Source organism: Ambystoma mexicanum, chromosome 1q (genome assembly GCF_040938575.1).
Source record: "Ambystoma mexicanum isolate Mex_15411 chromosome 1q, UKY_AmexF1_1, whole genome shotgun sequence".
Lineage (NCBI taxonomy): Eukaryota > Metazoa > Chordata > Amphibia > Caudata > Ambystomatidae > Ambystoma > Ambystoma mexicanum.
In genome coordinates, this window is record NC_090922.1 from 658,347,500 (window position 1) to 658,373,560 (window position 26,061).

Below are 26,061 nucleotides of genomic sequence, written 5' to 3' on the forward strand. Positions count from 1 at the left end.
ATCGCATCTTTTGTACAAATGCGCGCCTCCTCAGATGTCGATTTACGACACGGAAGAAATCGTTTCTGTACATACATACTTTCTTCTTCGTCGTCCTCATTCCGTAACCTTTCCAACTCCTTTCTATACTCAAATATCCTCTCAACATGCTCATGTACCTTCTCCACAGTGTCTCTTGAAAACGCTAAAGTATTCAGGTCCCTCAACCCTTGTGGGAGGTCTGCATTATTTAATTTACCCCACATTACACATAAATTAATCCCTAAACCTTCAATGAAAACATTTTTCTCAGGAAAATTATCCATATTAGAAAGTGTGGCAAGAACATTAGCTCGATCATCCTTCTCCATACAATGCTTAGCCCATGCAAACAAATCCTGTTTCTTTTCTGTAGGAACAGTATTACGAGTAACAATCCTCGACCCCGCACGCTGATCAACTACAAGCGGTACAGAACTACTTGGGAGTGAGGGTGCAGGCAAATTCAATGGAGGTACTATTACTGGTGCAATGGGAAGAGGCAGAGGAGCAGGTGGAGGAACAACAACCGGAGGAATAGGAACAACAGGTTGAGCAGGAAGAGCAGGAATAACAGCAGGAAGAGGTACAGCAGGAGGAAGAGGAACATACGGAGGTGGTGTAGAGGCACCAGGCCTTCGTTCATTTAACAATTTGTCGATAAACTCATCAGAAACATGAAGATCTTTAGAAGGATAGATTTTCTGAATACCGAGTGAGAAAGCCCTGTCCATATTCCTAACCGACTCAGACTGTTTGTCCTGATCATATAACAACGCCTTTTCAGCATTTGTTTTATGACGGCGCACATGTTTTTCCCTACTTTTAAGCTGCTGCAACGCTTCTCTTTTCCAATTTTGCAAAACATCAAATGCTGCAGGTCTGGCCTTCTTTTTTAACAAGACTAACTCTAAATATTCAATACGAGGGTTCTCAAAACTACCATTGACTGGCCACTGAAGTTCAGAGGCATGTCTGGTTTGTCTGTGCCAAATTGTATTAAATACTACACTTCCAATGCCATGCTTACAGTACATAGTACATGCCGGTGACCCCTCCTGTGGTGCCGGACGGCTAAATTCCAAAGATTGTCTATCTCTGCGGAATAATGCCCTAAAGCAGCTAGACAAATTCCCAGGCATTTCTCAAATACTCGGTGTTACCTGGTCAATAATTGTGTCTGCAGATACAATGCGCCAAATTCAAATTGTCAGGGTTGAATTAAGAGTCGGGTAACGACTCACCTGACCAAACCTAAGGAGGACCGATCGGTTTACAAAGGACTTACCTAACGAATTTTACCTTGTGTATGGTGATTTCGGCAAATCTGCCCGCCTCAAAAAATTGACCCTCGTCAAGATGCCGTCTCAGACCACACGGTTATCGTCCAGGGAACGGATCGTGCAGTGCTGTTGAGGTGTCGCGTCTCGTTCAGTCGGGCCCGTTATGTCACACCGTCCGATCCCGGTCCGATAGCGTGGTCAACCTTCAATAATCCGGCATCAATCTTGAGGGTCCCTATTCCGGGCGCCAACTGTGAAAACAAGGAAATAATATGAGGCAGGGTAACCAAAAAGGAAACACACCAAACACAGGTTACAAAGGAACATACAAAGTACTTTATTTTATACTGAATCCAGTTACAAAAGAACAGAACAAAATTCAGATAGCTATCGACCCTCAGTACAACACAGCGAACTCCGGCGTGGTTCGGTGTGCTCAGTGAGTGCAAATATTCATTGAAACAGTCAGGCTTTTATACATTTCTCCAGCCTGTTGTCCAGCCTTTCTTCAGGTTAACCATTCCATAAATAAGTTACTGCTCTAGGGTCCCTTGCCAGGTCAAATCTAGTTCATCTTAGGTTTATACATTAACAAGAAGAAATGGTAATAATGTATGCTCTAGGCCTAACATTACAATGCAGGACTTAATTTATACAATATAGTTAAGCAGGTGTTCTCATTCAATTATAGATCAGTTTCGGTGATACAGGTAATCCATTGCACACAGGTCAGCAGAAGGACAAGGTCTCAGCTCATGACCCTAACAAGTGGCCTGCAGGCAAGTTATACATTAGCTGTACAGAGGTCATGACAATCGAGTTCTGTTCGGAATAACATAGGCTACCATTTTAGCTCACATGGTGACTTTATAGAGCAAGAAAACCTAAAATGGCGGCTTGACCCAAAATGACAGTTTACATGGTTTCTAAGGTCAGGACCTTGCAATGTGAGTTTATTCACATGTAGTTTATAAGCAGCTTGTTAGCAGCTTGGCGTAGGCCAATATACATATATTCATAGCAATAGGAGGCAGGATATAATTTCTAGTTTGACACACAGATCCCAAAGTGTTGGCATTGACAACGCGTGTTTAAGAAAAGCTGGCCAGTCATCTTGCCCTTGTCATGGGCCCTGCCATATTATCCCTTGTAACTTTTCGTGGGCTTCACCTGGCAGCCCTGCCCATCCACCTTCCCCCGGCCATCCCCCTATACCTCCCCGCTGGGGGTGTGGAAGGGGCCATTGTGATATGTTATCCTAGTTACTGTCCTATGGGGCTGCCTGCTCCAACCCTGTGCCTACTGCTAAAAAGGCAAATTATAACACAGCACAGGGCAACGGTCTACTACTGCAAGCCTAATACGGTGCTTAGCCTGACGTTCGGTCCCCTCCAAGTGCTTGTCGTGGAGGTGATGGTGTTAAGAGTCCCAGCAGCCCTTCCTCTGGCACTAGTCCCACACTCATGGAGCGCCCCTCACAAGAAGAGAGTGCAGTCCGTGGCAGAAATGCCTGGGCTATTAAAGGGTTAAGCAATGACCATTCCATGTTGCTTTTCAGTGAAATAAAGCAGGCAGACATCAGTGGGGATGTTGGTGACATAGTATGTGGATGCAGGGAGAAAGAAGGCAAAGGGGCCTGAATTCTGTTAAATCCATGCGTTTTTTGCAAGATTAGATAGGCTGGCAGGCTTGTATGCGGATGCTCCTGGTTCCATACCGGGATGCTGCAGGTTAAAAGGTCAAAGCCAGGCATTTGGGGGAGGGGCAGTTCTTTCAGTGCCAGTGGTTTCGGTGTCACACCTTGGGTGCAGATCCCTTTTAGGTGCGCACTCTCAGATGCGGCCAACAGGGCGCAGCGACCTGCGCACCTAGATAGTGCTGTTTGTTTATTTAAATATATTGGGCCCCGTCAGGAGTTTTGTGGCACGGGAAAATGTGGCGGTAACGCTATTAATGCTGCATTTACCGCTCCAACCAATCCCGGGTATGGCCCTACCAAGGGACGTCATTTCACCAAAATGCCAGGAGTAGCGGAAGTGACATCACACAACCCTTGACCTCTGATGACATCACATGAAGTGATGTCATTTGACCCCACCCTGAAGTGACATCACGGGAAGCGATGAAACATGACCTTTCACCCCACGACAAAACAAGAAGTGGCATCACATAGCATTGTTTCTGAGTAGACTACGTAAAATATGGTTACAATATCACTGTAAAGTGATATACATTTCATTCAAGAATGGATCACCATATGAATCATTAATATCAGTGCGTACAGGCCCATATTACCAAATCACTGTGAATGCAAGCAGACGTCCAAGGCCAAACGATAATGATGTGTTATTATATAGCACTTACGCTTAAGCACTTTATATAGAAGAAATATACATACAATATCACCCAACCTGTCATCAGCCTCAGCAGGATGAAAGGCTGAGTTGACCTTGCTGGGAGCCGAACCTGCAACCTGCAGACCACACACACATTGCAGCAGCCAGCGCTCAACCCACTGAGCTATCTTACCGGCTAGAGCCATCAGAAAACCAGCCACTCGAGAAACAAAGAGTCACATGCTGCTGGTCACAACCCATGAGACTCGATGTAAAAAAAAAAAGTTTTAAAAATATGTGTATTTTTACTTTTTTTAGGGGTAGCAATGGAGGCCACAGAGGTAGCAAGGGAGACCTTAGGGGTCGCAGTTGCGACCCCTGGCTACCCCTAAATGTCCATGGCCCTACCTGGACGCATTCACCTCCAGCTCTGTGCTGGAGGTGAATGTGCCGGCAGTATGGGCATTTTTGGCGCTATTACCTCTGGTGGTATTTGCGCCAGTGGTAATTGCGCCACCCATCCCCATTGAGTCCAAAAACCCCAATGGGAAATGGGGATTTACTGCCTTACCACTACTCGTGATCTGGCACAATTTGCGCTTGACCGAGTAGCGATAACGATAATTGCATTGGACGGTATCCCAGCACAATTACCAACGGGATACCGCCCAACTTGTGATGAGGCCCATTGTCCATACAATAGCCCACTAGAATGTTTTGTGTATGTGTCTCTGAGTATGTCATACTGCGCCCTGTGGGATGTCTCAACCCACTAGTCCAGGCCCTGCAACATCACTGTGCATTGCTGGCAGCAGAAGCATCGGAAATGGCCTCCGGAAAGCATGCTGCTCGCTAAAAATCACCAGAAAGTGCGCAGTCAAAATCTGAAAAAATAGGCCGCCATCCACTTTTGCCTATGTCAGTGGTAACACAGGAGACCACTGCCAAAAACCACCATTGGGCTACCCACAAAGTAGCCTGAAATCACTTGAAAAAGCAATGCTGATTGCCAAAAAGAAACACAGAGCTGCTTGGAAATCCGTTTTCTTGATTGTCAAAAATGTGCAAAAATCATGGCTCACAAACCACCTAAAAGCTCCAACCTCCTTGTTGGGTGTTCCACATTATTCTACTGCAAGAATCCACATAAATACAATGTCAGCAAGAATCATATGTTATCAGAACAAAATCCTCTTTTAAAGATACTTGATGGAAAGAAAGCTGTCAAAAATGGGTGCAGTACCGTTACTCGCCTCCGACAGGTGCTGGCGATCTCTAATTCTGACAGGAGAACTCGTGTTTCAGAAGTTAAATATGCCAAAGAAGAGAATTCCATCAAAATGCCATATAAGAGTGCCACACATTGATTTTCATGTTGAAAAAGACTGGAAGTAAAGATATGTTTGCTTATTTTAAATGTATAAATGTATTTTTTCACAAGGAACTATGTTACAATTGACCAGAAGGTAGCCTGATTCAGTTAAAACTTCCAAAAGGCCTTCTTCCCCTGAGAAACTCACACCTTGTTCATTCCAACTAAAAGGAGGATATCGCATTGGCATGTTAATCAGGAGGGGAGGAGATTTCCTCTGCTGCCCGGAGAAAGAAACAATGGGTTCCTTGGGCTGAATAGAAAATGCAAATTCGGGTGTAACTGACAAACAACTGCTCTGGCAGGAAGGCGAGTCATGTGACCCTCTGACTCAGCCCATCTCTGGGGGCGGGCCAGACTGAAAATGTGGATTGAAGTTGGAGTAAATGTATGTTTTAGAAAAATGCTTATAGCAAAGTGTACTGAACTGACAAAAATATGAAACTTAGAGATTGTTAAAATGAATAATTCGCTCACAGTTTAAGACTAAGCTGGAATTTGTGCTATGTTCTGGACTGAACCCCGGAAATTTTTTATATTGTAGCCATTGTGTTTATGTTAGGAACATGAAAAATTACAGAAATGTGCCCAGATGGGATGTGCATGCATGTATAAAAATTGGTGCAGAACTAACATTAGGAAACCCACCAAAAGTGCGAAAAAGTTGTCATTTGTGACCCGAAACTCGTAGGCACATGGGACTTGAACAGAGACGTGCCTTAATTAATCTGTGATGTGTATATGTAATATTAACAAGTTGTGCATCTTGGAAATATGTTTTTTGGGGAAAATAGATTTCTTAAGTAAAAGCAAAGGGGAGGGATTTCCTTTGGGCCATAAACACAGTATCACTCTGACACACATGACACACTGCTCCTGGCTCGAATCAGGAGAGGGGAAATTCTCTGACCTATCAGATCCTTAGAGGGTTGGGCATAGATAATCAGCCTCCCCACCCACTTTGGAAATGGATAAATAGGGACTGCTGAGGACAGACAGGACACACACACTTTCCACTCATCAACTGATTTCTTGGCGAAGCACCCTGCAGGAAGATCCAGGCTCCAGACATAGATCCAGAAACCAGACTCTAGAACCAGACTCTAAAACTTTGAAGCAGAAAGGCCCAATCTAAAAGCTAAACTCTTCTCAACTGGCCTTCAAAATCTTAAGCAACCTGATTCTAACCCCTAAACTTCCAAGGAGCACCACAAAATCCAACAGCCTGGCTGAGCTGTTTTGCTATTCTAGCTAAGAACCCCGTGCTAGAACCAATATCCAGATCCGCATAGCAGAGCTGTAACCCAGAACCCATCAGATCCAGACCAAGAGGCCGCGCCGACCAGAGTGCCTTGCTGAGAGCAGAGTCCAGGTGCCCTGATCCTGTCCGGTGGCGAGAGAATCCCAGCCAAACCCTTGACCAGATCTTTGACGGGCCCATTCCATTCTAAAGCCGTAGGAGTGAGTATTTAGTCCCGAACTGTCTATAGTCATCTCTTAGTTTAAAGTAATCCTATTCAATCCATTTCAACCTGTCCAGAACTGCATTATAGAATCTTGTGTCCATCCTGAATTCTTCTCATTATATAGTCTGTGATCATTGTAGCGATAATCATCTGTGCGCTGATATTTTCTGAAGCAAGTCAAGTGTCCTGGCGCACAACAATCAGAGTGGAAGGCGCCCTGTTCTGGTGGTTGTCCCGTTGGGTATCTTGTACTTTCATAGCCCCTTAATATAAGTCCATATTGGTTCCTAAATCTTTAAAGCGCATCTGTCATTTTTGAAATCTTGACTCTGTTTCTGAAATATCTATCTTCACAAAAACCTCTGTAACTTTTTAACCGCACGTCTTAGAAACGAAATTTAAATGTAGTTTTGAAGCTAACATCCCCAGCTTTGAAACGGACCCGAAACGACATTCTTATAGTTTTGCCGTAATCGCGTTTCCCGCACGCGGAAAGGTTGCCGCGAATTTGCCATTTGGTCCAATTTGACTTCATAGAAAAACAGCTGTTTCTTGATTTCAACTTCTGAATTTCGTTTTCCATTTGCTAATCAATCTACAATCATTGCTAGTGCTGACCTGAACCAATCCAAAGCCACTCTCAATAGTGCTGAATCGCCTTTAGCGAATTAAAATCATTTTAGCATTTTCCCATTTATTGCAAATCACATTCAAAAGCATTTTGACCTGTTTTTAAAGCATTCCTGTTCTCTCTAAGCTTGCTGGTGGAAGTAGGATTGAAACTTCAATTGTGGATTGTTATTCCTGATACCTGTGTGCCCTCATTCCATCTCTACATATTGCATAGTGGGGGGAGGAGTGAGTAATAACAGGGGGAAAGAGTGATCTCATTGTCTTTGATTGAAGTCATATCAAGTTCTATTTCTGTGTTGCATTCCTTCCTATCATTGCCATTTCTTGAACCCATACAAAGTATTCTCTGATATATTATTTTTCCTATCCCTACTCCTAACTGATTAAAGAGATTGTTGATAGTGTAATATTACCCATTGCTGATCATTGTTCATATTCATAAGTGTGATATTCAGATATTATTCATATTTATAAAAGTGTAATCTATATATATTATTCAATCCTTCAAATAAATCTTTTAATTTGCAAAACAAACCTACTTCTTCGCTCAGTTAGGGCGGGGGGATTCAAGGAGAGGGGCGTTATATAAGGGTACATCATCCAGAATTAAATTAACTTTTGACATAAAAATATATAAATAAGGGTTTCCATTGGGCATCCCATACTAGGCATTGACTTAGTTGGAGTGCTGGATTGAAATCACTTATAGCCCACACTGAAACACATAAAGCAGTCAAATAACTTGCCTCGACGTGTACATCCACAAGGCCAAGCGCCCTTTCCACACTGGCACACCAGGATTGCCACCAGCTGTAGGCCAGCACTAATAAGAGCTGCTAATGCCAGCTCTGTTAGATAAAGCATGGGCCTGCTCTTTTTTGCAGAAATAACCCCTGAGGCCTGTATAATGGTGAGGAGGTAGTGGGTGAGGAACTGTGGACGCTTTACCATGCATTAGAAGCCAATTTTATTTAAAACTCTTCACAAGCTTATTACTGGTCAGGCTAAAGTTTGTAGGGGGTACAATCCTTTCTGTGTATCCTTTCTGTGCATTGTTTATTGGGTGTCTCTTGTAGGGTATCCTGTCCTGGCTATAGATATAATTCCCAAAAGCTGTTTTTGCATTGGGAGCTGGGCATGCACACACTGAGACCCAGCCCCTCCTAATCTAAAATGTTCCAGAAACAAAAAGCGAAAGAGCTCTTGTACCCCATTTGAGTGGTTGGTGTTGCAGTCATTTTATACTCACATTAAACACTTAAGCTGTCCGAATGGGTATGTATGGTTCATGGTTACAAACATTTTAATGTTAAGGCGAGTGTTGTAAACAAGTGATGTGAGCACCAAGCCATGCGTCTGTTATGTGTTTAGAGATTCATACAACCCTTTTTATCACATACTTGTTTATTCAATATAGAGATCTCTGATCACTGTTATATTCCTGTTCTGAAATGGTCTGTGGTTTAATGCAAAGACAGGAACACTCATTGGTGCTATTTGTCCCCTTTCCCACTCTCATAGAGATGTTTTTTTTATTTATTTATTTCTTTATTTTATTGATTTGGCTGAGGACAATCTCAACCTTTCAACATTGTTTGATTCAATTAAATTGTAATTTACAAATGCATATTAAAATAAGCGATCGAATACATTTCCATTCACTAAAAAGGTTAACAATATTAACAATTCTTTGATATTTTGAAAGAGTACAATAGGGGGGTACCAGACCGCCAATCTTGGAATGATAACCTTCTTTCAGAAAATAATTCATATGGTTAGTCCAGTATTGCTGCTTGAAAAATACAAGTGAGGTGGAACAAACAGAATACCTGCAACACAGGGCCAGTAGTTAGTGGGCCTGCAGACCCCGGCAGGCCCCCGTAGTGGTCACCCTGCAGTGTGCCAGTACGGATAGTTTGAAACTGAATAGAGCGGGTGACAAAATAACTATTTACTTGGGCAGCTACAGCTGTGTTTTCACATCTGTAAAGTACTTGAATTACAGTGATGAAACCAGCTTCATTTGTATAGCAATGATGTATTGATAATGAGGAGGGGTTTTGTCACGGGACACAGGGGTGTAATTTGAGAGTGACGTGTGCCAGTCAAAGAGGGAGGGGGGCGCATTCTAGTGGTTCACCCTGTGCACCAAGTTGGCTAGAAATTTCCCTGAACACCGCACCCATTCCGTGAAGATTCCCCGGCGGTCAAGAGGAAATGGGCAGAAAGGGAACCAGCTTCAGAGTCGTGCCAAGAGCGTGACCCGAGTCCACGCTGGGCTTCATCTTCAAAACCCGCCAGGAAAGGGTGCAGTTTCGGTATCATCCGGCAGAGGGAGGCCGCAGCACCTCCTATACCTGGCTCTATAAGTGCAGCGTGCTGAACCGCGGAGAGCTCACACACAAGGAGCTGGTGGGTTCGGGCGTTCAGAGGCACGCACGGGAGCTGCGGTCGTGCACGGGAGAACCCCGAAGTACGCTTACACGGGAGCTGCCTTGACAGGAGCACGCACGGGAGTTGCCTTTCATAGGAGTGCGCAGAACCAAGCACGCACAGGATCTGCCTTGCATAGCAGTACAAAGAAGCACACTTACAGGGAAGACCACTTACGCCCGGGCAAGACACCATTACCTGGTGGCTTGCTGAAAGAGCAGTTCTCCTTCTCTCTGACACTCTTACTATACTAAAGGGCACTTATAGAGGTGACCACTGTGACAGGAATATAGTGCCTGTGGCAGGTTCTGGGCATTGTGGCCTCTTGAAGCTCCCCTATAAACTCTCAAGGGAGGGCATTGGCCACCCCCAGGCACCGCGATGTCTCAGCTCAAGCCTTTGCTGCTGCTCTGCGCCTGCCTGTCCTGGCATGCCTTGGCCAGCACGGTGCACCTGCGCCGAGCTAATGACCGCACCGGCCGGTGCACTTATACCTTCACTGTGCCCAGCCCGCAGGAGACCAGCTGCCCAGACCCTGGCCAGTCGGGCTCCACCGTCCAAGAGCTGCAGAGGGAGCAGAGCAGCCAGCGTGCAGAGCTGGGCGTCCTGACCACCCGCCTTGGCCTGCTGGAGAAACTAGTGGACCAACTCCATGGCGGGCAGGGGGTGTCCGCCCAGGCCCTCCAGACTGAGCTGGAAGCCTTGAGGAAGGAGAAAGCCCAGCGCGAGGCCCAGGCCAGCAGAGCGGAGGCCTCCTACCGGGACCTGCTGAGGGAGAAGGCCGCGCTGGAGGAGGAGAAGCGGCGGCTGGAGAGGGAGAAGGACGGCCTGGGGAAGAGCCTGGAGGCCAGCGGCCAGGAAGTGGCGCGGCTCCGCCAGAGCCAGTGCCCGCAGGCGCGGGAGGCGCCCGCCCAGGATGCGCAGTCAGGCACCAGGCAAGGTGAGCGGCCAACCGCGCAGCATTCACCGCAGAGCGAGGGAAAGAGGCGCTGCTACCGTGTGAAATGCCCAAGCATACCCGCCACTCGGGGCGGTGTGCAGTGGGTATGGGTGGCGTGCCCGCCTAGAGAAGTTATATATCGCATGCGGTGTGCAGGTGACATTAATGGAGCTGGAATCCCTGCGCTAGCCCACCAGTAAAGGCTGGGATAATATGCCATGGAAGGGGTAGAAGTGTCCGCAAAAGTTCCTCAGGCAGGGCAGTGTGAGCTGAGATAAAGGGGGCGCGCAAACCTGGGGTAGGTACATCTTTCACGCAGTATTTCTGTCAAATAAAAGAGATGGAGACGTCTGCAGTGTTTTTTTCTCAGTAAATACAGTGTTATAATTATATACAAGGGGTAGAAATGCGTGCAGTGGTCCATGCATTCAGGCAGTGCTATTCTGATATGCAAGGGATAGCAACGGCTGCAGGGAGATAGAGGGATATCACTGTCTGCAGTTGTTCATCCGTCCACGCAGTGCCATCGTGATATGAAAGTGTCGGCAAGCTCCAATCGTGCCATGTAGTTTATTGTGACAGCCGAATCTGCAGAGGTTGATTGGTTCGTGTGTTGTTGCGATATAATAAGGATAACAATGGCTGCAGGTGTACATCATATCTGTCCACAGAGTGCTGTCGTGATATAAAAGGGATAGAAATGGCTGCAGGCGCCAATCAGTCCACACCGTATTATCGTGATATACAAGGGATAGGGATATCTATAGAAGTTCATCAGTAGTACAACCAAGTGTTATCATGATATAAAAGGGTTACAGATGTCTGCTGGCGCCAATCAGTCCATTGAGTGCTGTTGTGACAGCAGCGTCTCGAGGGGTTCATCGGGTCATTATTACTATGGTGGCATAAAAGGGATACAGATGTCTGCAGGGAGCTAAAGGCATAGAAACGTATCTAGAGGATCATCAGCCCACACTGTATTATCGCGATATGAAAGGGATAGTAATATCTGCAAGGGCCAATCAGTCCATGCAGTGTTATTGTGATAGAGTTGGAGAGGTACTTCAGACTTCAGTCCACGCAGTACCATTGTACCATGCCGCCGCTGGAGGTGCATACCAGGATGACAGTAAGGGACAGCGTTTCCTTCTGTCCATGCTCACTGAAGTGGGAAAATCAGAACATTAGTGTGGGGACAGACCTGTCATTGCATGGAGTGTTATGGGGAAATCTAGGGCAGACAGGGATCCAGAGATGCACTTTTCAGTTTTGACCACTAGGCGGCGATGCCTATTTTCTAAACTAGGAGAAGTGATGATAGAATGTTAATGTTAATGTTAAAGGATATTTGTACCGCGCACTATCACCACTGGAGTGGTCCCCTGTCGCTCTGGCGGCTCTGAAAAAAGGGAAGGGGGGTGAGTTAGTGGGAATAAGATGGAAAAGTGCAGGAGAGCAGTGATGTTCTGTTGGCAGCCTCAGCCCGGTGGTTCCATTTACGGTCAGTAGTCGTGTTCTGTTGTGCGAGTCTGTGTGTGGTTTGTTTTGTTGTTGCAGTGTAGTGAAGTTTGTGCTGATTGTTGTGTTGTAGGCTTTTGGGTAGAGTTTGAGAGGTGTATGCAGAGGGGTGAAATTGTTAGTGGATCTGTTCATTGGCATTCGTGCCCTTGCAGTTATGTCTAGGTGTGATGCTTGCTATCATTCACTATTCCATCTAACTGTGGCACTTGCTAATCTTCACTATCCTGTCTAGATGTGAGGTAGGCTAGTGATCACGATTCCCTCTAAGTGTGGCACTTGGTAACATTCACAGTTTCATTTAAGTGTGGTATATGCTAACATTCGCATTTCTATCTAGATGTGAGGCAGGCTAAAGTTAAGAATTCCATCTAAGTGTGGAACATGCTAACATTCACAATCCCATCTAGATGTGACGCAGGCTACCATCTAAGTGTGAGATGGTGTGTCAAATGGGGACACACCCTGTGGGTGTTTGGCTTTCTACCCACCCATTAGCTTCCCATGGGCATGATAGTCCATATGGCCATTCTCACCCACTATCTCCCTTACACACCCTCCCCAGTTCCCCCTCTCCAATCTCTGTGTGCTAGATCTGTACCTATAGGGAGATGCCAGTGTTCTTTCCAAGCATTTTTCTGAAAGGTAATGGCTTAGTTGCAGCTTTAAACTAGCCCCTGTTTAGTAAAAATGTCTTATCTAAGTGTGCCCTCAGTCATTTGATATATAACCACTAGGTGTGTGCTTGCATCTGTTCCCTGCACTGCATTCCCATTAAAATAAGAAGCATTTACAAAGGCAGCAGGTTTTGCAAGTATATATGCGTTCCATAGGCCTTTGCCAGGCACCTGCACAATATGCCCAGCTACTAACACCATTTGCCAGCTGTTGCCATCGTATTGCTTGGTAGAACCAGGATGGTATTGCCTGCAAAATGCCTATCCCATCCCCTCACACACACGCCCGCCCAAACTGTTGGGTTTGTCAATGATTGTTTTTCCTCCCAAAGCATTTAAATTGCAAAGGCTATATATAGCCGCCATGTTTTGCAGTGGCATATGCTCCATGCAGACCCATAGGTTGTAGACATGCATGTTGTTACATAGGTGCATTTATTTTCCATGCACTAATGCGGTGACAGGGCAAAGGTCGGAAAGGCCAGAGGATGGTCTTTCTTCTCTGCTCTGCAGTGATCCAGTGCAATGGCAGGGAAAGCCTGATGTCCCAATGGATGTTTTTATACTTTGCAGAAACCTGGGAAAAGTGCAAAGATCTGAAAGAGTAATTTATCGCATGATGCACTTAGGGCCTGATTCATGGAATGTTTTGCATGGTGCAAAGTGACTTTTCACTGCTGCAAAGTGACTTTGCACTGCCAAAATACACTTTGCAGTTTTCCATGAATCATGGTGTTGGCAGTGCAAAGTCACTTTGCAGCAGTGAAAAGTCACTTTGCATCGTGGAAAAAATTCCAGGTTCAAGCCATTAGTGTTTTAGTCCATATGTTGATTCAGTGATGCCTTAGTTTCCTCATGCCCAGACGTGGGTCCCGTGCCTGCTGGGCATAGAGACCCAGGCTACTCCTCCCTGATGACGCCATACGAGGCTGAAACATGTCTGCGGATGCTTGAGGTCTTATGCAGAAGGGATGTGACCAAGCAGGTTGGGCTGGACTGCCCCTTAGGGGTGGGATCAAGTTTGATTTGTATATGGCCTTTCTGCTTTTGTAATGGCTTGGCAGGTGAAGAGCGATGGTCTGGAGGGTTGCCCAGAGCAATGCCATAGGTTAAGATTAATTCTAAACCTTCCAGCCATCACCCCTTTTGTTTTGCTTAGTTTCCTTATGGTCAGGCACTGGTTTATTGATGTTCTACGTGTTCTCTAATCCCCACAGTGGTTGCGTGATGCCTTTGGTGTACTTCACTCCATGCAGAGATTACGCGAGACACTTTAGTCTAAACTGAGAGCCAGTGTGTGCAGTGGTGTTCTGTAATCCATGCAGTTAATCCGTGATGTTCTTTAGTCATGCAGTGATTTAGTGATGACTGAGGTTTTCTTTAGTTCATGGCATGCAGTGATTCAACGAGGCTCACTGTGTGTTCTTTAGTCCATGCATTGATGCCGTGGTGTATTCAGGGACGCATCAGGGCCTTTCAACTTTTTCAAATGAGAGGGGCCTCTAGCCTCAGGTCCCCCCTAACCCCAGCAACTGCCCCCATGTTGCCAGTCAGCAGTCTTGTGGCAGCGCCATTCATTTCTCTACTTTTGTTCTGGGCCTTAAAATGTGCGCTTTGTAGCGTTTGTGTTGCAAGCTGTTTTCTCTTCCAACGGGACACAAAGAAGTGTTATCACCTCATTGCATTCTAACATTGGTTCCTCCACATCAGTCACTTAATGACAAGGAAGGGTTGAGAGCTCTTCAGTGGGCATTTAGTGTTTAAACTCCCTGCTAGCTGGCGGTCTCGTGATAATCGGCAGCTATTAACCATATGTTTGCCGCCATTGTAATGTATGTACCCCATGGGTGCCTCGGACTATTTTCGCTCTAAGCAGGGGGTCCCCCAACCATCATGTTAAAATGGGCCCCCGCACATCTTCAGCCAGACCTGGGTGTATTTCAGTACATGCAGTGCTGTTGTGTCCTTTAGCCCATGCATTGAGTCCCCCCTCCCCAGCGTAGAGCTTTAAGCAGACACCCCCTTCCAATCACCGACCATTCCACCTCATAAGGGGCACTCCTAGGGCACTAGCCAAGCACCCCCACCAATTGTCTGTACAGACACTGTGTCTGCACCAATCCACGATTAATTGCATAAGACACTGATCAATGCCTAGCGGGGCTTTGCGACTGTTCTGCATTGAGCGTTATGTCCCAAACAGTCTATACAAATGAACAAGAGCAAGACAGCACCTGCACGATAGCGGAGCATGGTGTGACGCTGGTGTGTTACCAGCACGGCCTGGGATCAAATTCTCAGTAGGGATGGAGCTAAATAAAGGTGTCCTTCGCTGTCATCCTGAACGGTGCTCCAGGTCGAATAAAGTAGGGGAACAATGACTGATTTCCCCAAAAAGTGAGGGAATGTCATACCCTTTAGTTCCCTTCCACTTTGGCCTCTGAGTGCGTCTGTGATGCCTCAGTGCTCTGTATCCCATGCAGTGAGTTTCATTGATGCCGTGGTGTTCCTAAGTCCACGCAAGGAGTCGGTGATGCCTCAGTGCTCTGTAGCCCATGCAGTGAGTTTCATTGATGCCATGGTGTTCCTAAGTCCACGCTAGGAGTCAGTGATGCCTCAGTGCTCTGTAGCCCATGCAGTGAGTTTCATTGATGCCATGGTGTTCCTAAATCCACGCAAGGAGTCGGTGATGACTCAGTTGTCTTTAGCCCATGCAGTGAGTTTAATTTATGCCATGGTGTTCCTTAGTCCATGCAAGGATTCGGTGATGCCTCAGTGCTCTTTAGTCCATTCAGTGAGTTTAATTGAAGCCGTGGTGTTCCTTAATCCATGCAAGGAGTCGGTGATGCCTCAGTGCTCTTTAGTCCATTCAGTGAGTCAGTAATGCTGCAGTGTGTTTAGTCCATGCAGTGATTCAGTGATGCCGCAGTTTGCCAGTGAGATTCAGTGATGCTGTGGTGTTCTTTAGTCCATGCAGTGAGTCAGTGATGCTGCAGTGTTCTTTAGTCCATGCAGTGATGCCGTGATGTATTTCAGTATATGTAGTGATGTTCTGTTCTTTAGCCCATGCAATGATTCACTGATGCCATAGTTTTCTTGGTTCATGTAGTGAGTCAGTGATATCGCAGTGTTCTTTAGCCCATGCAGGGATTCAGGAAGAATGTACAAAAATGGGGACGGATATTATTAATTCCATTAAGCAAAAATGCACCAGAGTGCTCTGATTACTTACTGGTAATCTTCATTACTCTCTGTCCTGTTCTTCTTTGTCCCAGTAATTACAGATGAAGGCTCGCTCCCTTCCCTAAAGGGATTCACTTATAGCTCCACTCATATAATCTTGTGCCCCTGTTAGGACAGTTTTTCTGAAGTCCAACTAAGGGCTTAGTAAAACCATGCAACTGAGGCAGTACAAGACTCCACTCTTAGTATAAGGCTGTACCACCTGAGTTCAGGATAGCGTGGACAGAGCAGCCAGGCTTATTTTAAGAGGGAGAGAGGGCTGTAGAATCAGTTCAAATGACATTGTAATACAAATGGTCCAAAGCAACACTGTTGGCAAGCGCTGGGATAAATGTAGATTGCATTACATTGATTATTGAGATACTTTGTGGCCAAAGAAAACCATCCGGTAGGTATAGTTTAGTCAAAGTAAAATGTGCCTATTGTATTTAACACAAGAACCAACACCATGGCCTACTTTAGGCCCGAGAACTGCTCTTATGTTGCAATGAAAAGATGGTTCACAATGTGTAGAGAAGGGCCTCTCCTGGGTCAAAGAGGGTGACCATTTTCACCTAGGCCCTGCTATTCCTGACCTTCTGGAGGGTTCTGGGAATAAGAGGAACTAGGGGAAAGACATAAATACAGGTCTCCGAACACAAGATAGTATAGCGTCCATCCCCTTACCCCTACCGCCCTGAACTGAGACCAAAAGAGAAGAAGGGAGTTCTACCCCAAGGTAAGCATATTTATTGCTGGCCTGCCCAGGGAATTGGTGATATGGCAAAAAGCGCCCACCAAAATGCGCCTCCCAGAGAGGTAAAAAAAGGAGTAGCTCACCTCCAGGTAGTTCTCCACTCCCTGAATACAGAGTTCCCCCCAGAGAGAAGGTCCCAGGGCTGCCTCAGGGGAGCAAGCCATTTCCAAATTAGAACACCACAGAGCCTCTCTAATTTCACTCCAGGGGAAGCTTACCTGTTGCCTCGATCCGAGAGGTGACTCCTCCAGCGTATACTCCTGCAGTTCTCGGCATTTGAGGGAGCAATTTGCCAGAATGGGTTCAGTCAGCGTGCAGGCTCCTGGTCAGGCAACTGGAGAACTTACTTAACTGGGGCCTCGATGGGCAGGTTGGCGATCAGTTTGTGCCCTCCCACAATCCACATGGGAGTCTCTTGAACACTGCAGAGAGTAGACAAGCCCAGAAGGCTCTAGGAACCCACTCTCACAAACGACATTTGTCTAAATCTCCTTCCTTTTTAGTGGGTGCAGTGCCTCAAAACGGTGTGCGTGGAGCTATTTAGAAATCACGTTTGGGAAGGTGCAGCACCTTCATGTCTAAGGACTGAGACGAGGAAGAGGGACGTGGAGATAATAGTCTTTAATCCATCCAATAATAAACAAATACAGTAATGTTTGGAGTCCTCATTGACCTTAATCTGTTTTCTACAGTAAATTGGATAAAGCGCCCCCTGCTGTCCGTTATTGTGATATTGGTTGTTACCACAGAGATGCGTGGCCACCTGGAGGAGCGTGGCAGAGGCTGGGTGTCTTGATTAAGTCGCAAAACTACAATGTGGCTTGCAATAGCGTTTTGACAGTCGGAAGGGGGTATTTTATCACTTATAACATATGGTACAGCCATCATCCCCTTTATTTCTTTTTTTTCTTGCTCTCGCTAATGAAAGACGTCCGGCAGCAATGAATTTGTAGACAAAATATACAATCTGTATGGAGAGGAACACGAAAATATTGCTTATAATGTGTTGACAAAGTTCATATAGTTTATTTTACTTATAATGTATCTACACGTGTGATTTCATTTCCAATAAAACCTTCCATACCTCACTAGTAATTTTATATGTACATTATCACTTGTTGCAACCTATATTTAATACAATCAATGTATATACTGCATTTAAAAATCGGTTTCACCCTAGTGAAACGCCTACATATTCCAAAAAATATACTGGCCCTCATTACAAGTCAGGCGTTAAGGGTTTAACGGCGCCGTCGGCGCCGTTAACCCTTAACGCCTGATTCACACTTTAACGCCTGCTTTTTGCAGGCGTTAAAGTCCAAGGCGCTAAGCGACCTTGGTGCTAATTACGGCACCGTAATTTACGGTGCCGTAATTAGCGCCTTACCCATCCCCATTCTGCTCTATGGGGCAAAAATGGGAATGGGGAAGGGCAAATGGTGAATGGGGAATTACCGCCCCACTCACCTTGGAATGGGGCGGTAATTCCACCATCCACCATGGCGGAATCCGGCATGGACCATGGTGCTAATAGCTAATAGCTAATAGCTAATAGCACCATGGTCCACCGCCTGACTTGTAATGAGGGCCACTGACACTAAAGTCATAGTAACCTGCTTATCTCCTACACCAGAAAGATTTAGGACCCGATTCATGGAATTCTTTGCACGACTCAGTGACTTTGCACTGCTGAAAAGTGACTTTGCGTTGCAAACACAAACCCTGGTTCATTGAACTGTGCAAAGTGTATTTATGCAGGGCGAAGTCCATGCAGAGTTCATTTTGTACTTCAATAATGACTTTGCGCTGCAAAAATACACTTTGCACAGTTCCATGAACCGGGGTTTGTGTCGGCAGAGCAAAGTCACTTTTGAGCAGTGTAAAGTCACTATGACTCGTGCAAAAAAATCCATGAAATTGTTAAATTACTACTATCACTTCCATCCCTTCTGAGTAATATGATTCTTGTATCTGACAATTTTGAACATGATATAAAAGAATGCTTTCGACTTTCTGTTGTGTCATGCTTTTGACAGAATCAGCATATTCTTGTCTCGTTAGACCCAACTTCGGCGACAGTCGTTCCAAGAAGTCTGGCCTATTAAATCTTAGAAATAAAAGTAGCCAAAGTGTCTTTTTATTTGGAAATGTAATTAGATAATACATTACTTCTTTGTACCTCGCAGTTATCAGATGATATTCTCTTAAAGTGGATTTCGTAATATGGGCCCGATTCATGGAATTTATAGCGAGGTACAAAGTCACTTTGCACTGGTACAAAGTGCATTTGCACTGCCAACAAACACCCTGATTCACAGAGAAGTGCAAAGTGTATTTTTGCAGTGCAAAGTTACTTTTGGGCTTACTGCACAAAAATCCCAGACTCGCTTAAAGTGGAAAACGTCGCTTTAATCTGACAGGCCACAGCTTACAAAAACACGCTAACCTGGCTCCCTGGCCTTACAGACTTACAGATCAATTAACAATTGCCAAAACAAATAAATGAACAATTTAAATTCATCACTGCTTGTCTCTTGCTCCCTCCACTCCCCTTCAATTCCTCCCAACCTTCATTCCAACTTTCTCCCATCTTCTCCCTGAGGCCATGCCCCTCCTTCTTCAATATCTCTTCCCCCTCTTTGTACCGCTGGGGTAGCCTGGACGTTTAAACAGGACCAGCCCAGCTTTTATCGCACTAGTACCCCATTTTGCTTCCCCAACCCTCCTCCAAAGTGCCATGTCCCCAGCTCCAGAAATACCCTCCCCTGAGGTGTTCTTTCTGCCCCACCTCCTCCCCAATCTACTTCACATCTACCTCCAACTCTTTATGATATCCTCCACAGCCATCCTAACATCACACAAGTAGTACATGTTTCCCATGAATGACCAATGCACCCCATCCTCCTGAAATCAATAGAAATCCTCATAAATGATCTCCTGGTGCGCCAGCATTCGCACCCCCAGGACCTGCAAAACTTCACCATCTCCCTGTTGATCTTTTTACTCGCCAGTTCTACCGCTCCTTCCTTCACATCCCCCCTCCAAACTCTTCTTGGGAACAACTTTGTCCAAACCAAACCCACCCTGGGCCAAATCTCCCTCAAACAAATTAGATCCCTCTTCATCTTTTTTAACAGTAGCACCCCCGTATACCTAACCAAATCGATCTCCCCTGAATGTAAAATTACAGCTGCCGGAACCCCATGAAGCTCGCTCATACCCGCTAGCATAAGCAGCAGTTGGTCCCACCAGAGCCCACCACCCCAGACCATCTCAACAACGCCACGTTACAACTACACCCCAACTGGGTCCCAAAAACCATTTTCGCAGCATCTTTTCCCGCCCACTTCATTATGGAGTGTCCACATATCCAGATCTGTGGCAGCTCACCACTCCGTGCCACATCTGAAAAATAAAAGATTTTGGGAGCCTTCTCTTCACCAACCGCATCGTCTCCCCACCCAAATTCCTTTTCTTAACGAATAGACCCAATTTTCCAGCTCTCTAATGTATCCCTTGTATGTTGCCGATTTCCAGCATCCCAAACTCTTAACATTTTCTTCAGGCAGACCCATCCTACCACCTTCAGATGCCGCCCCATTTTTAAGAAAGAGTCCCCAAAATCCCCATCTTTCTCACTCAAAGCCAACATGGCTTTCCTCATTGCACCAAAAACTTGAGATTCTCTTTTGAATCATTTTGCCTTTGTTCCAAATGCTCATTTACTCCCTTGTACCTGATACCATCTGCCCACCATCCCTCTGCTGCACCACTACATTTGTTCCCAAACCCTGAGCCCCCACCAATGCTCCCCTTATAAGTATTATTTTATTTATTTATAGATTTTTGCCAAATAAGAGCCCTTGCATGTGAGGTCAATGACATAAGCATTATTGAGGACATTGCCCCGTTCTCCTCTATCAACTGTATGCTCTCGCTCCAAGGACCCCCAACTGTTGCCACAACTAAACTCTTTCCTTTCACATATTCATCATTCCAAACACAAACTGTCTCCCCTCCTCTCCTTTGCCAATCCCTATGACACCTTGTGACCTTAGATCAATCCCAACCTCACCAGCATATTGAACGGCATCTTATGACCATCTATTGACCAATGTACTCCTGCAGGGGTACTCTCCGTAACTCACCTCAACATAACAATTGCTCACCGTTCCTTATCTAGCACCCATCATTATTGCTCTCCCACTGCACGGGGGGCCATACCTGCACCCCTCGTCCATGCAGTTTAATTCCCTCTCCACCCCACGCAGTAACTCAACCCTCCTCATTTGTCAATGTCCCTCTGTGTTCAGCCTTGCAAATACTTGCTCCCCCACCAATGTTCCATGTCAATACTGTTCCCCCCGCTGCACTAGGTACCACCCGTGCACACCCGTCCATGCAGTTCAATCCACACACCCTGCTACTTCACGTAGCATCACTGCACACTTCATCCACCTGTGTGCAGCTCTTCTTCTGCCCTTTCACCCCCGCCCTTTCTTTTTAAAAATCCTTGAAACCTTTCCCTTTCTTTCATTTTACCATTTCTCTCTTTTTTTAATTATATGCCATCCCCCCATCCGTGTGCCAGAAATGTATAACTGCACACTGCTATCATGTTCATCCCCTCTCACTAAATTCTCCTCCTACCCAAACGTATCAAGTTGAAATGCCATTCTAAGCAACCCCGTAATCTCATCCGTGTTCCCCATTAGCCTGAACCTCTTTGTTAACCTGTATTCCCCCCTCTTAAGAGTCAAAACATTGTGTAATGGGATGCCCTGCTTGTTAAATGCCCAGCATGCTGCTGGCTGACCCCTGCGACCAGGAAAAGGCTGGTAAGGCACGGGTAAACCGCTTGCTGTATGCAGCGCAGGGGATGGACGTGTGGGCACCCTCCACTGTAACCATAGGTCCATATCAATCTCTCCCCATACCGCTTGCTTGTCCTCACCCATCCTTTGCCTGAATTCCTCATTATATTGCCCCCATGAAAACCCCCCAAAACTTGTAAAGTCGTTCCTGAATACGTACATATATTTTAGCAAGGCCAGACAACCTCTCAGGGATGTTTTCACAATAAACACTAGCATATATTACAAATGCCGACTTCCAGTTTTCAATCGTAACCGGTACCCTTGCTCTTGCTGCTAACTCCTGCTCCTCTTCTTTGGACCCTTCTTTTACTCTCACCTCCCTGTGTAAGTTTAAACACATCCACAAAAATCCCTGCCCATATTTTCTCTTTCGTAGCAACCAACAGATGCACGCCCAGCAGCTTTGTAATGCCCATATAAGGCATCTTCTTGGTCTTCTCTGTATTCTCACCTGTCTTTACCGTAGGAACCAACACCACCCCTTGGGCCACTGACTCTGCAACCTTATCCGTCTGTACTTCAATTGAGGAGACACTTCTCCTGCCCTCCCTCACCAATCCCCTGCCAGCCCACTCTCCTTCTCATTGCCTTCCCCAGGTGCCCCGACCCCCCCACTCTGTGTCCCCAACCTAGACCCCAACCTGACCCATGCAGCAGACCATTCCCTTTCTTGCTCAGCTCTGGCTGCCCCGCCGTTCGCTATCCGCATCATCCTGGCCTCCACACCACCACTCCTCCTTTCTTTCCTAAACGGGCTTCTACTGCGGAGACAAAAAACATCGGCAGAGTCTCCAGTCCAACTTCCCTGCGGTCTACTTGAACTTCTGCTACCCCCACCCCCATCTTCCCCTTCAAACCTTAAACCACTCCGCACCTGTTCTCTCCCATACTGCTCCTTGATCCCTATCCCCCACCACAAACAATCCTCCTCCCCAGTCATATACCATTCATGTTGCGAGCACACGCTCAGGACGGCGGGTCCTCATCGGGCGAGCACGGAGCATCCACCCCAATGCCCCTGTGCTGTCTTCTCAGCGGGGTTGCACCAACCCCTTACTGCTCTTCTCTGGCGAGGGGTTTCCTCCTCCACCCTGCACTCCGTCATGCTAGGGGCTGTACCACACTCTCTAGGCTGTCCTCTTCTTCCTGCCAGAGGGGCCACTCTCAAACCCTCTCCGTCCACCTCTTCCACAGCCATGGGGGCTGTGTCACTCCCTCTCCGTACCCCAGCATACTGACCTGCCCGCAGCTGGCAATCCACACTAGGTACTGGAGACACTGACGAGCCGTGCACTACACAGTCACCTGGTGGCCACAATGCGCACCACACTCCTCGAAAAAAACCTTGCCCAAAATTCCTTCTATAACTCTACTCCCCCGCCCCACTGGTCGGCTGACTGATAACTGTGTGCCCCACAGCAGGAGGTGACATGGATGAGACGTGCACCACTCTGCCCTCTTGTGGGCTACAGAAGATACCGCACTCCACGATGCAGACCAGGAACTGCCGCTCCCGGCACTAACTTCTGCCTCACTCCCTACACACAGAAGTCCCCCAGAGCCCTTCCTAATGAAAGGCCATCACCGTAGCGACCGAGGGAAGCGGGTTGTCAAATTAATGAAATCCCTCCCACCGCCCGGGTGGCCGACACTTCGAACAACCGTCCTTCCCTCACCTGATGAAGCATGTCGCAGGCGGAGAGCCCAGTAGCGGCCATGTAGTTATGGTTAAGTTGCTAAACCCATAGGAAGAGCAATTTTTGGGCAGCTTATAACCACTCTCCCTGGACAAATCCTCACCAAACTTTGAAAAAAATGTATATGCCCCACGCTGAATTATTTTGTAAAGTTTGATGAGGTTTGGTTAAGGGGGGGGGCAGAGTTGTAAGGGGGGCCCCAAAATGTCTTTTTTCCCATAGACATAATGGGAAAAAACTTTGCTCATGCCTACAGGCCAAACCGCTTGATGGATTTTCACCAAATTTGTGACAGGAGCGGCGGCTTAGTCCAGAAAGCATGCTTTTGTTAATTTGGTGTAAATCCGTCCAGTAGTTTTCTTTTAAATGACCAAAACGTAATGCAAAAAAAATGAGTGATCTCTATGTCCGGTCCGTGGACTCACTTCCCTGTTCGGTCCGCGGACTGGCCTCTGATTGGGCCAGAAAATGTGCAGACTTTTGCGTGGTCTGTGGACATCGGGACGCGGCCGCTGACTGGGTGGTGTGAAAACGTGAAATGTGTCGGTTTCCTCGAAACGCTCACCATGTTGGATTTGCGGACAGTTTGTGGTCCGCGGACATCGCGGCGAAAACATTTTTAAAAAAAGCAACATTGCAATTGTCAAACTCAACAAACAATCTCTGGGGAGGTGGGGGGGTGAGGATGGGATGGGATATGGCCACAAGAAGACAACAAACGGGATGTGTCACCCCTGACAGTCCACGAACACTCCAGATGTCCTGGGGCAGTCCTGTGGTGTCCGCAGACACTTCAGATGTCCTAGGACATCTGTACCTATTTCTGCATTACAGGGTTGGGGAAAACTGTTTTTGGATGGCTTAGAACTGGCCACACAATTAAACTGCATGTCATTTTGCAATTTTAATCTAGACCTAATCCTGAATGGTTTTGCAAAGTTTTGTGGGATTCTGTCAAGATGGGGCAAAATTAGAGGAGGGGTCCCAAACTATTGCAAAGGCATATAAATGTGGTGTCATTTGACAAATCGGCACAACATTTGGCTAAACAATTTTGGATCTAGCTATAAATGGTTTTCTAAAGTTTGGTGGGATTTTCTCAAGCGGCGGCGGCGAAATTATAGGGGGGTCTCAACATTTTTAGATGACTTACAACTTTGTTGCTATTTGACGAATGTGGACAAAAGTTTTGAGAAAGATTATAGACATTTACATGGTTTTGCAAATGTGCCCGTATTTTTTATATTTTTTTTAACACATTTTATTGTATTTTGTTACTCCAGAACCAACAGCGTACAACATACAAACATAACTTGCATACATTCAATCAGGTATGGCGGTTAGACTCCATTCTTAGTTAAAGTACACCTGCACATGGCGTAACAGTCTCTTCGCTGGATCATTTCCATATTGTGTGATTGTTGCATATCATGGTCACATAGTTTTGCTTATTCCTTACATGGTCTGCTCCCATTTCTGCCATATTCTGTCAGCTTTCCCAGGGCAACCTCTGGATGGATAGACTCGGTGCTCCATTATTATACAGGCGTCCATATTAGTTACCCATTGGTCATATTGAGGGGTGACCTCTGATCCCCATTGTTGTGCAATATTTCTTTTGGCCAGTCCTGTATTCGTTGAGAGCAGGATTTTTTTTTCGAAGCGGGACATTTCTCCCTCTTCTTCAATCCCCAGTAGGAGGAGTTTTGGTTAGTTTGGGATTGGTCGGCCCATGACCCTTGACAGTCTGTCACAGCATTTTTGCCAGAAGTGCTGTATATGTGTGCATTGCCATAGGATGTGGTAGAAGGTACCTACTTCCTGTTTGCAGAGTAGGCATTTGGCATCTGTGGTCTTGACCCAGCGGTATTGTGCTACACGGGGATAGTATATTCTGTGTAGCACTTTTAATTGTATAAATTGGATTCTGGACGATATTGCTGTCTCTCTAGGGTACATTAGGGTTGAAGTCCATTCCTCAGGTAACAGTGGGCCCACATCCCTCTCCCATTTTTGCATTTAAGCTGCACAATTCTTTCGTAGCAAAGGAAGAGATTGCGTTATAGATGACAGATGTAACTTTGGCATTCACGCTATCATTACGATAGCGCCTCATTACGAGTCACCCGGTCTGGAAATAACTGTGGCGGTAAACCCGCTGCCACCATTGTTTCCGGACAGGGTGATCTCGAGTACCGCAGGCGGGAGGTGTCATTCCCGCCAGGTATGACCTGGCGGGTTTAACACCACCCGCCTGCAGGTGGACGTGGAATCACCGGCACCATCAAGTGATGGTGCCGGTGTTTTCACTTCCCCATTGAGTCCTCTGGGACTCAATGGGAATGGGGATTTACCGAATTCCGCCTCTGGAATTCCCGGGTCACCGGGGTCGTAATGCCCCGGTAATTCCGGGAATCACGGAGGCAGAATGGTAATACGAGTCCGGTGGTAACCTGCCAGAATTTCAGGCACGGTTACCGCCGGACTCGTAATGAGGCCCAATGTTCCTCTCTATCGGTGTACACTCTAGCAGGTCGGTGAAGTTTGACATTTGTTTGGTGATTTCATGGGACAATTTTGTGTGGTGGTAGCTTTCAATAGGTGGGAGGCCATAAGTGGCCGATAGTTCAGCAAAGGGAATGATTTTGCCTTCGTGGATCTCTTGCCGTATTGTTAATATTTCCGCTGTTTCCCAGTTTGGCCATTTGGGTAGTTTGTGAAGTTCTGGGAGGTAGATATTGTTCCAGAGGGGTTGTACGGGGTTGATTTTGTTTCCCCACCCTATGTGTCTGTGCGTTGTCGTGTGGGCTGTTATCGTGCGGGCGTGGGGGC

The 26,061-nt window shown here is 46.4% G+C and overlaps 1 protein-coding gene across 1 annotated transcript in view; it reads left to right on the top strand.

Moving 5' to 3' along the window:
- The first annotated feature begins 9,506 nt into the window (after positions 1-9,506).
- MYOC (myocilin) overlaps positions 9,507-26,061 on the top strand; it is a 210,450-nt gene continuing 193,895 nt past the window's right edge. Inside the window, exon 1 of the mRNA XM_069641248.1 lies at positions 9,507-10,481. Within this exon, the coding sequence (XP_069497349.1) occupies positions 9,923-10,481 (559 nt within the window). The 5' untranslated portion in view covers positions 9,507-9,922. The remainder of the gene's footprint in view (positions 10,482-26,061) is intronic.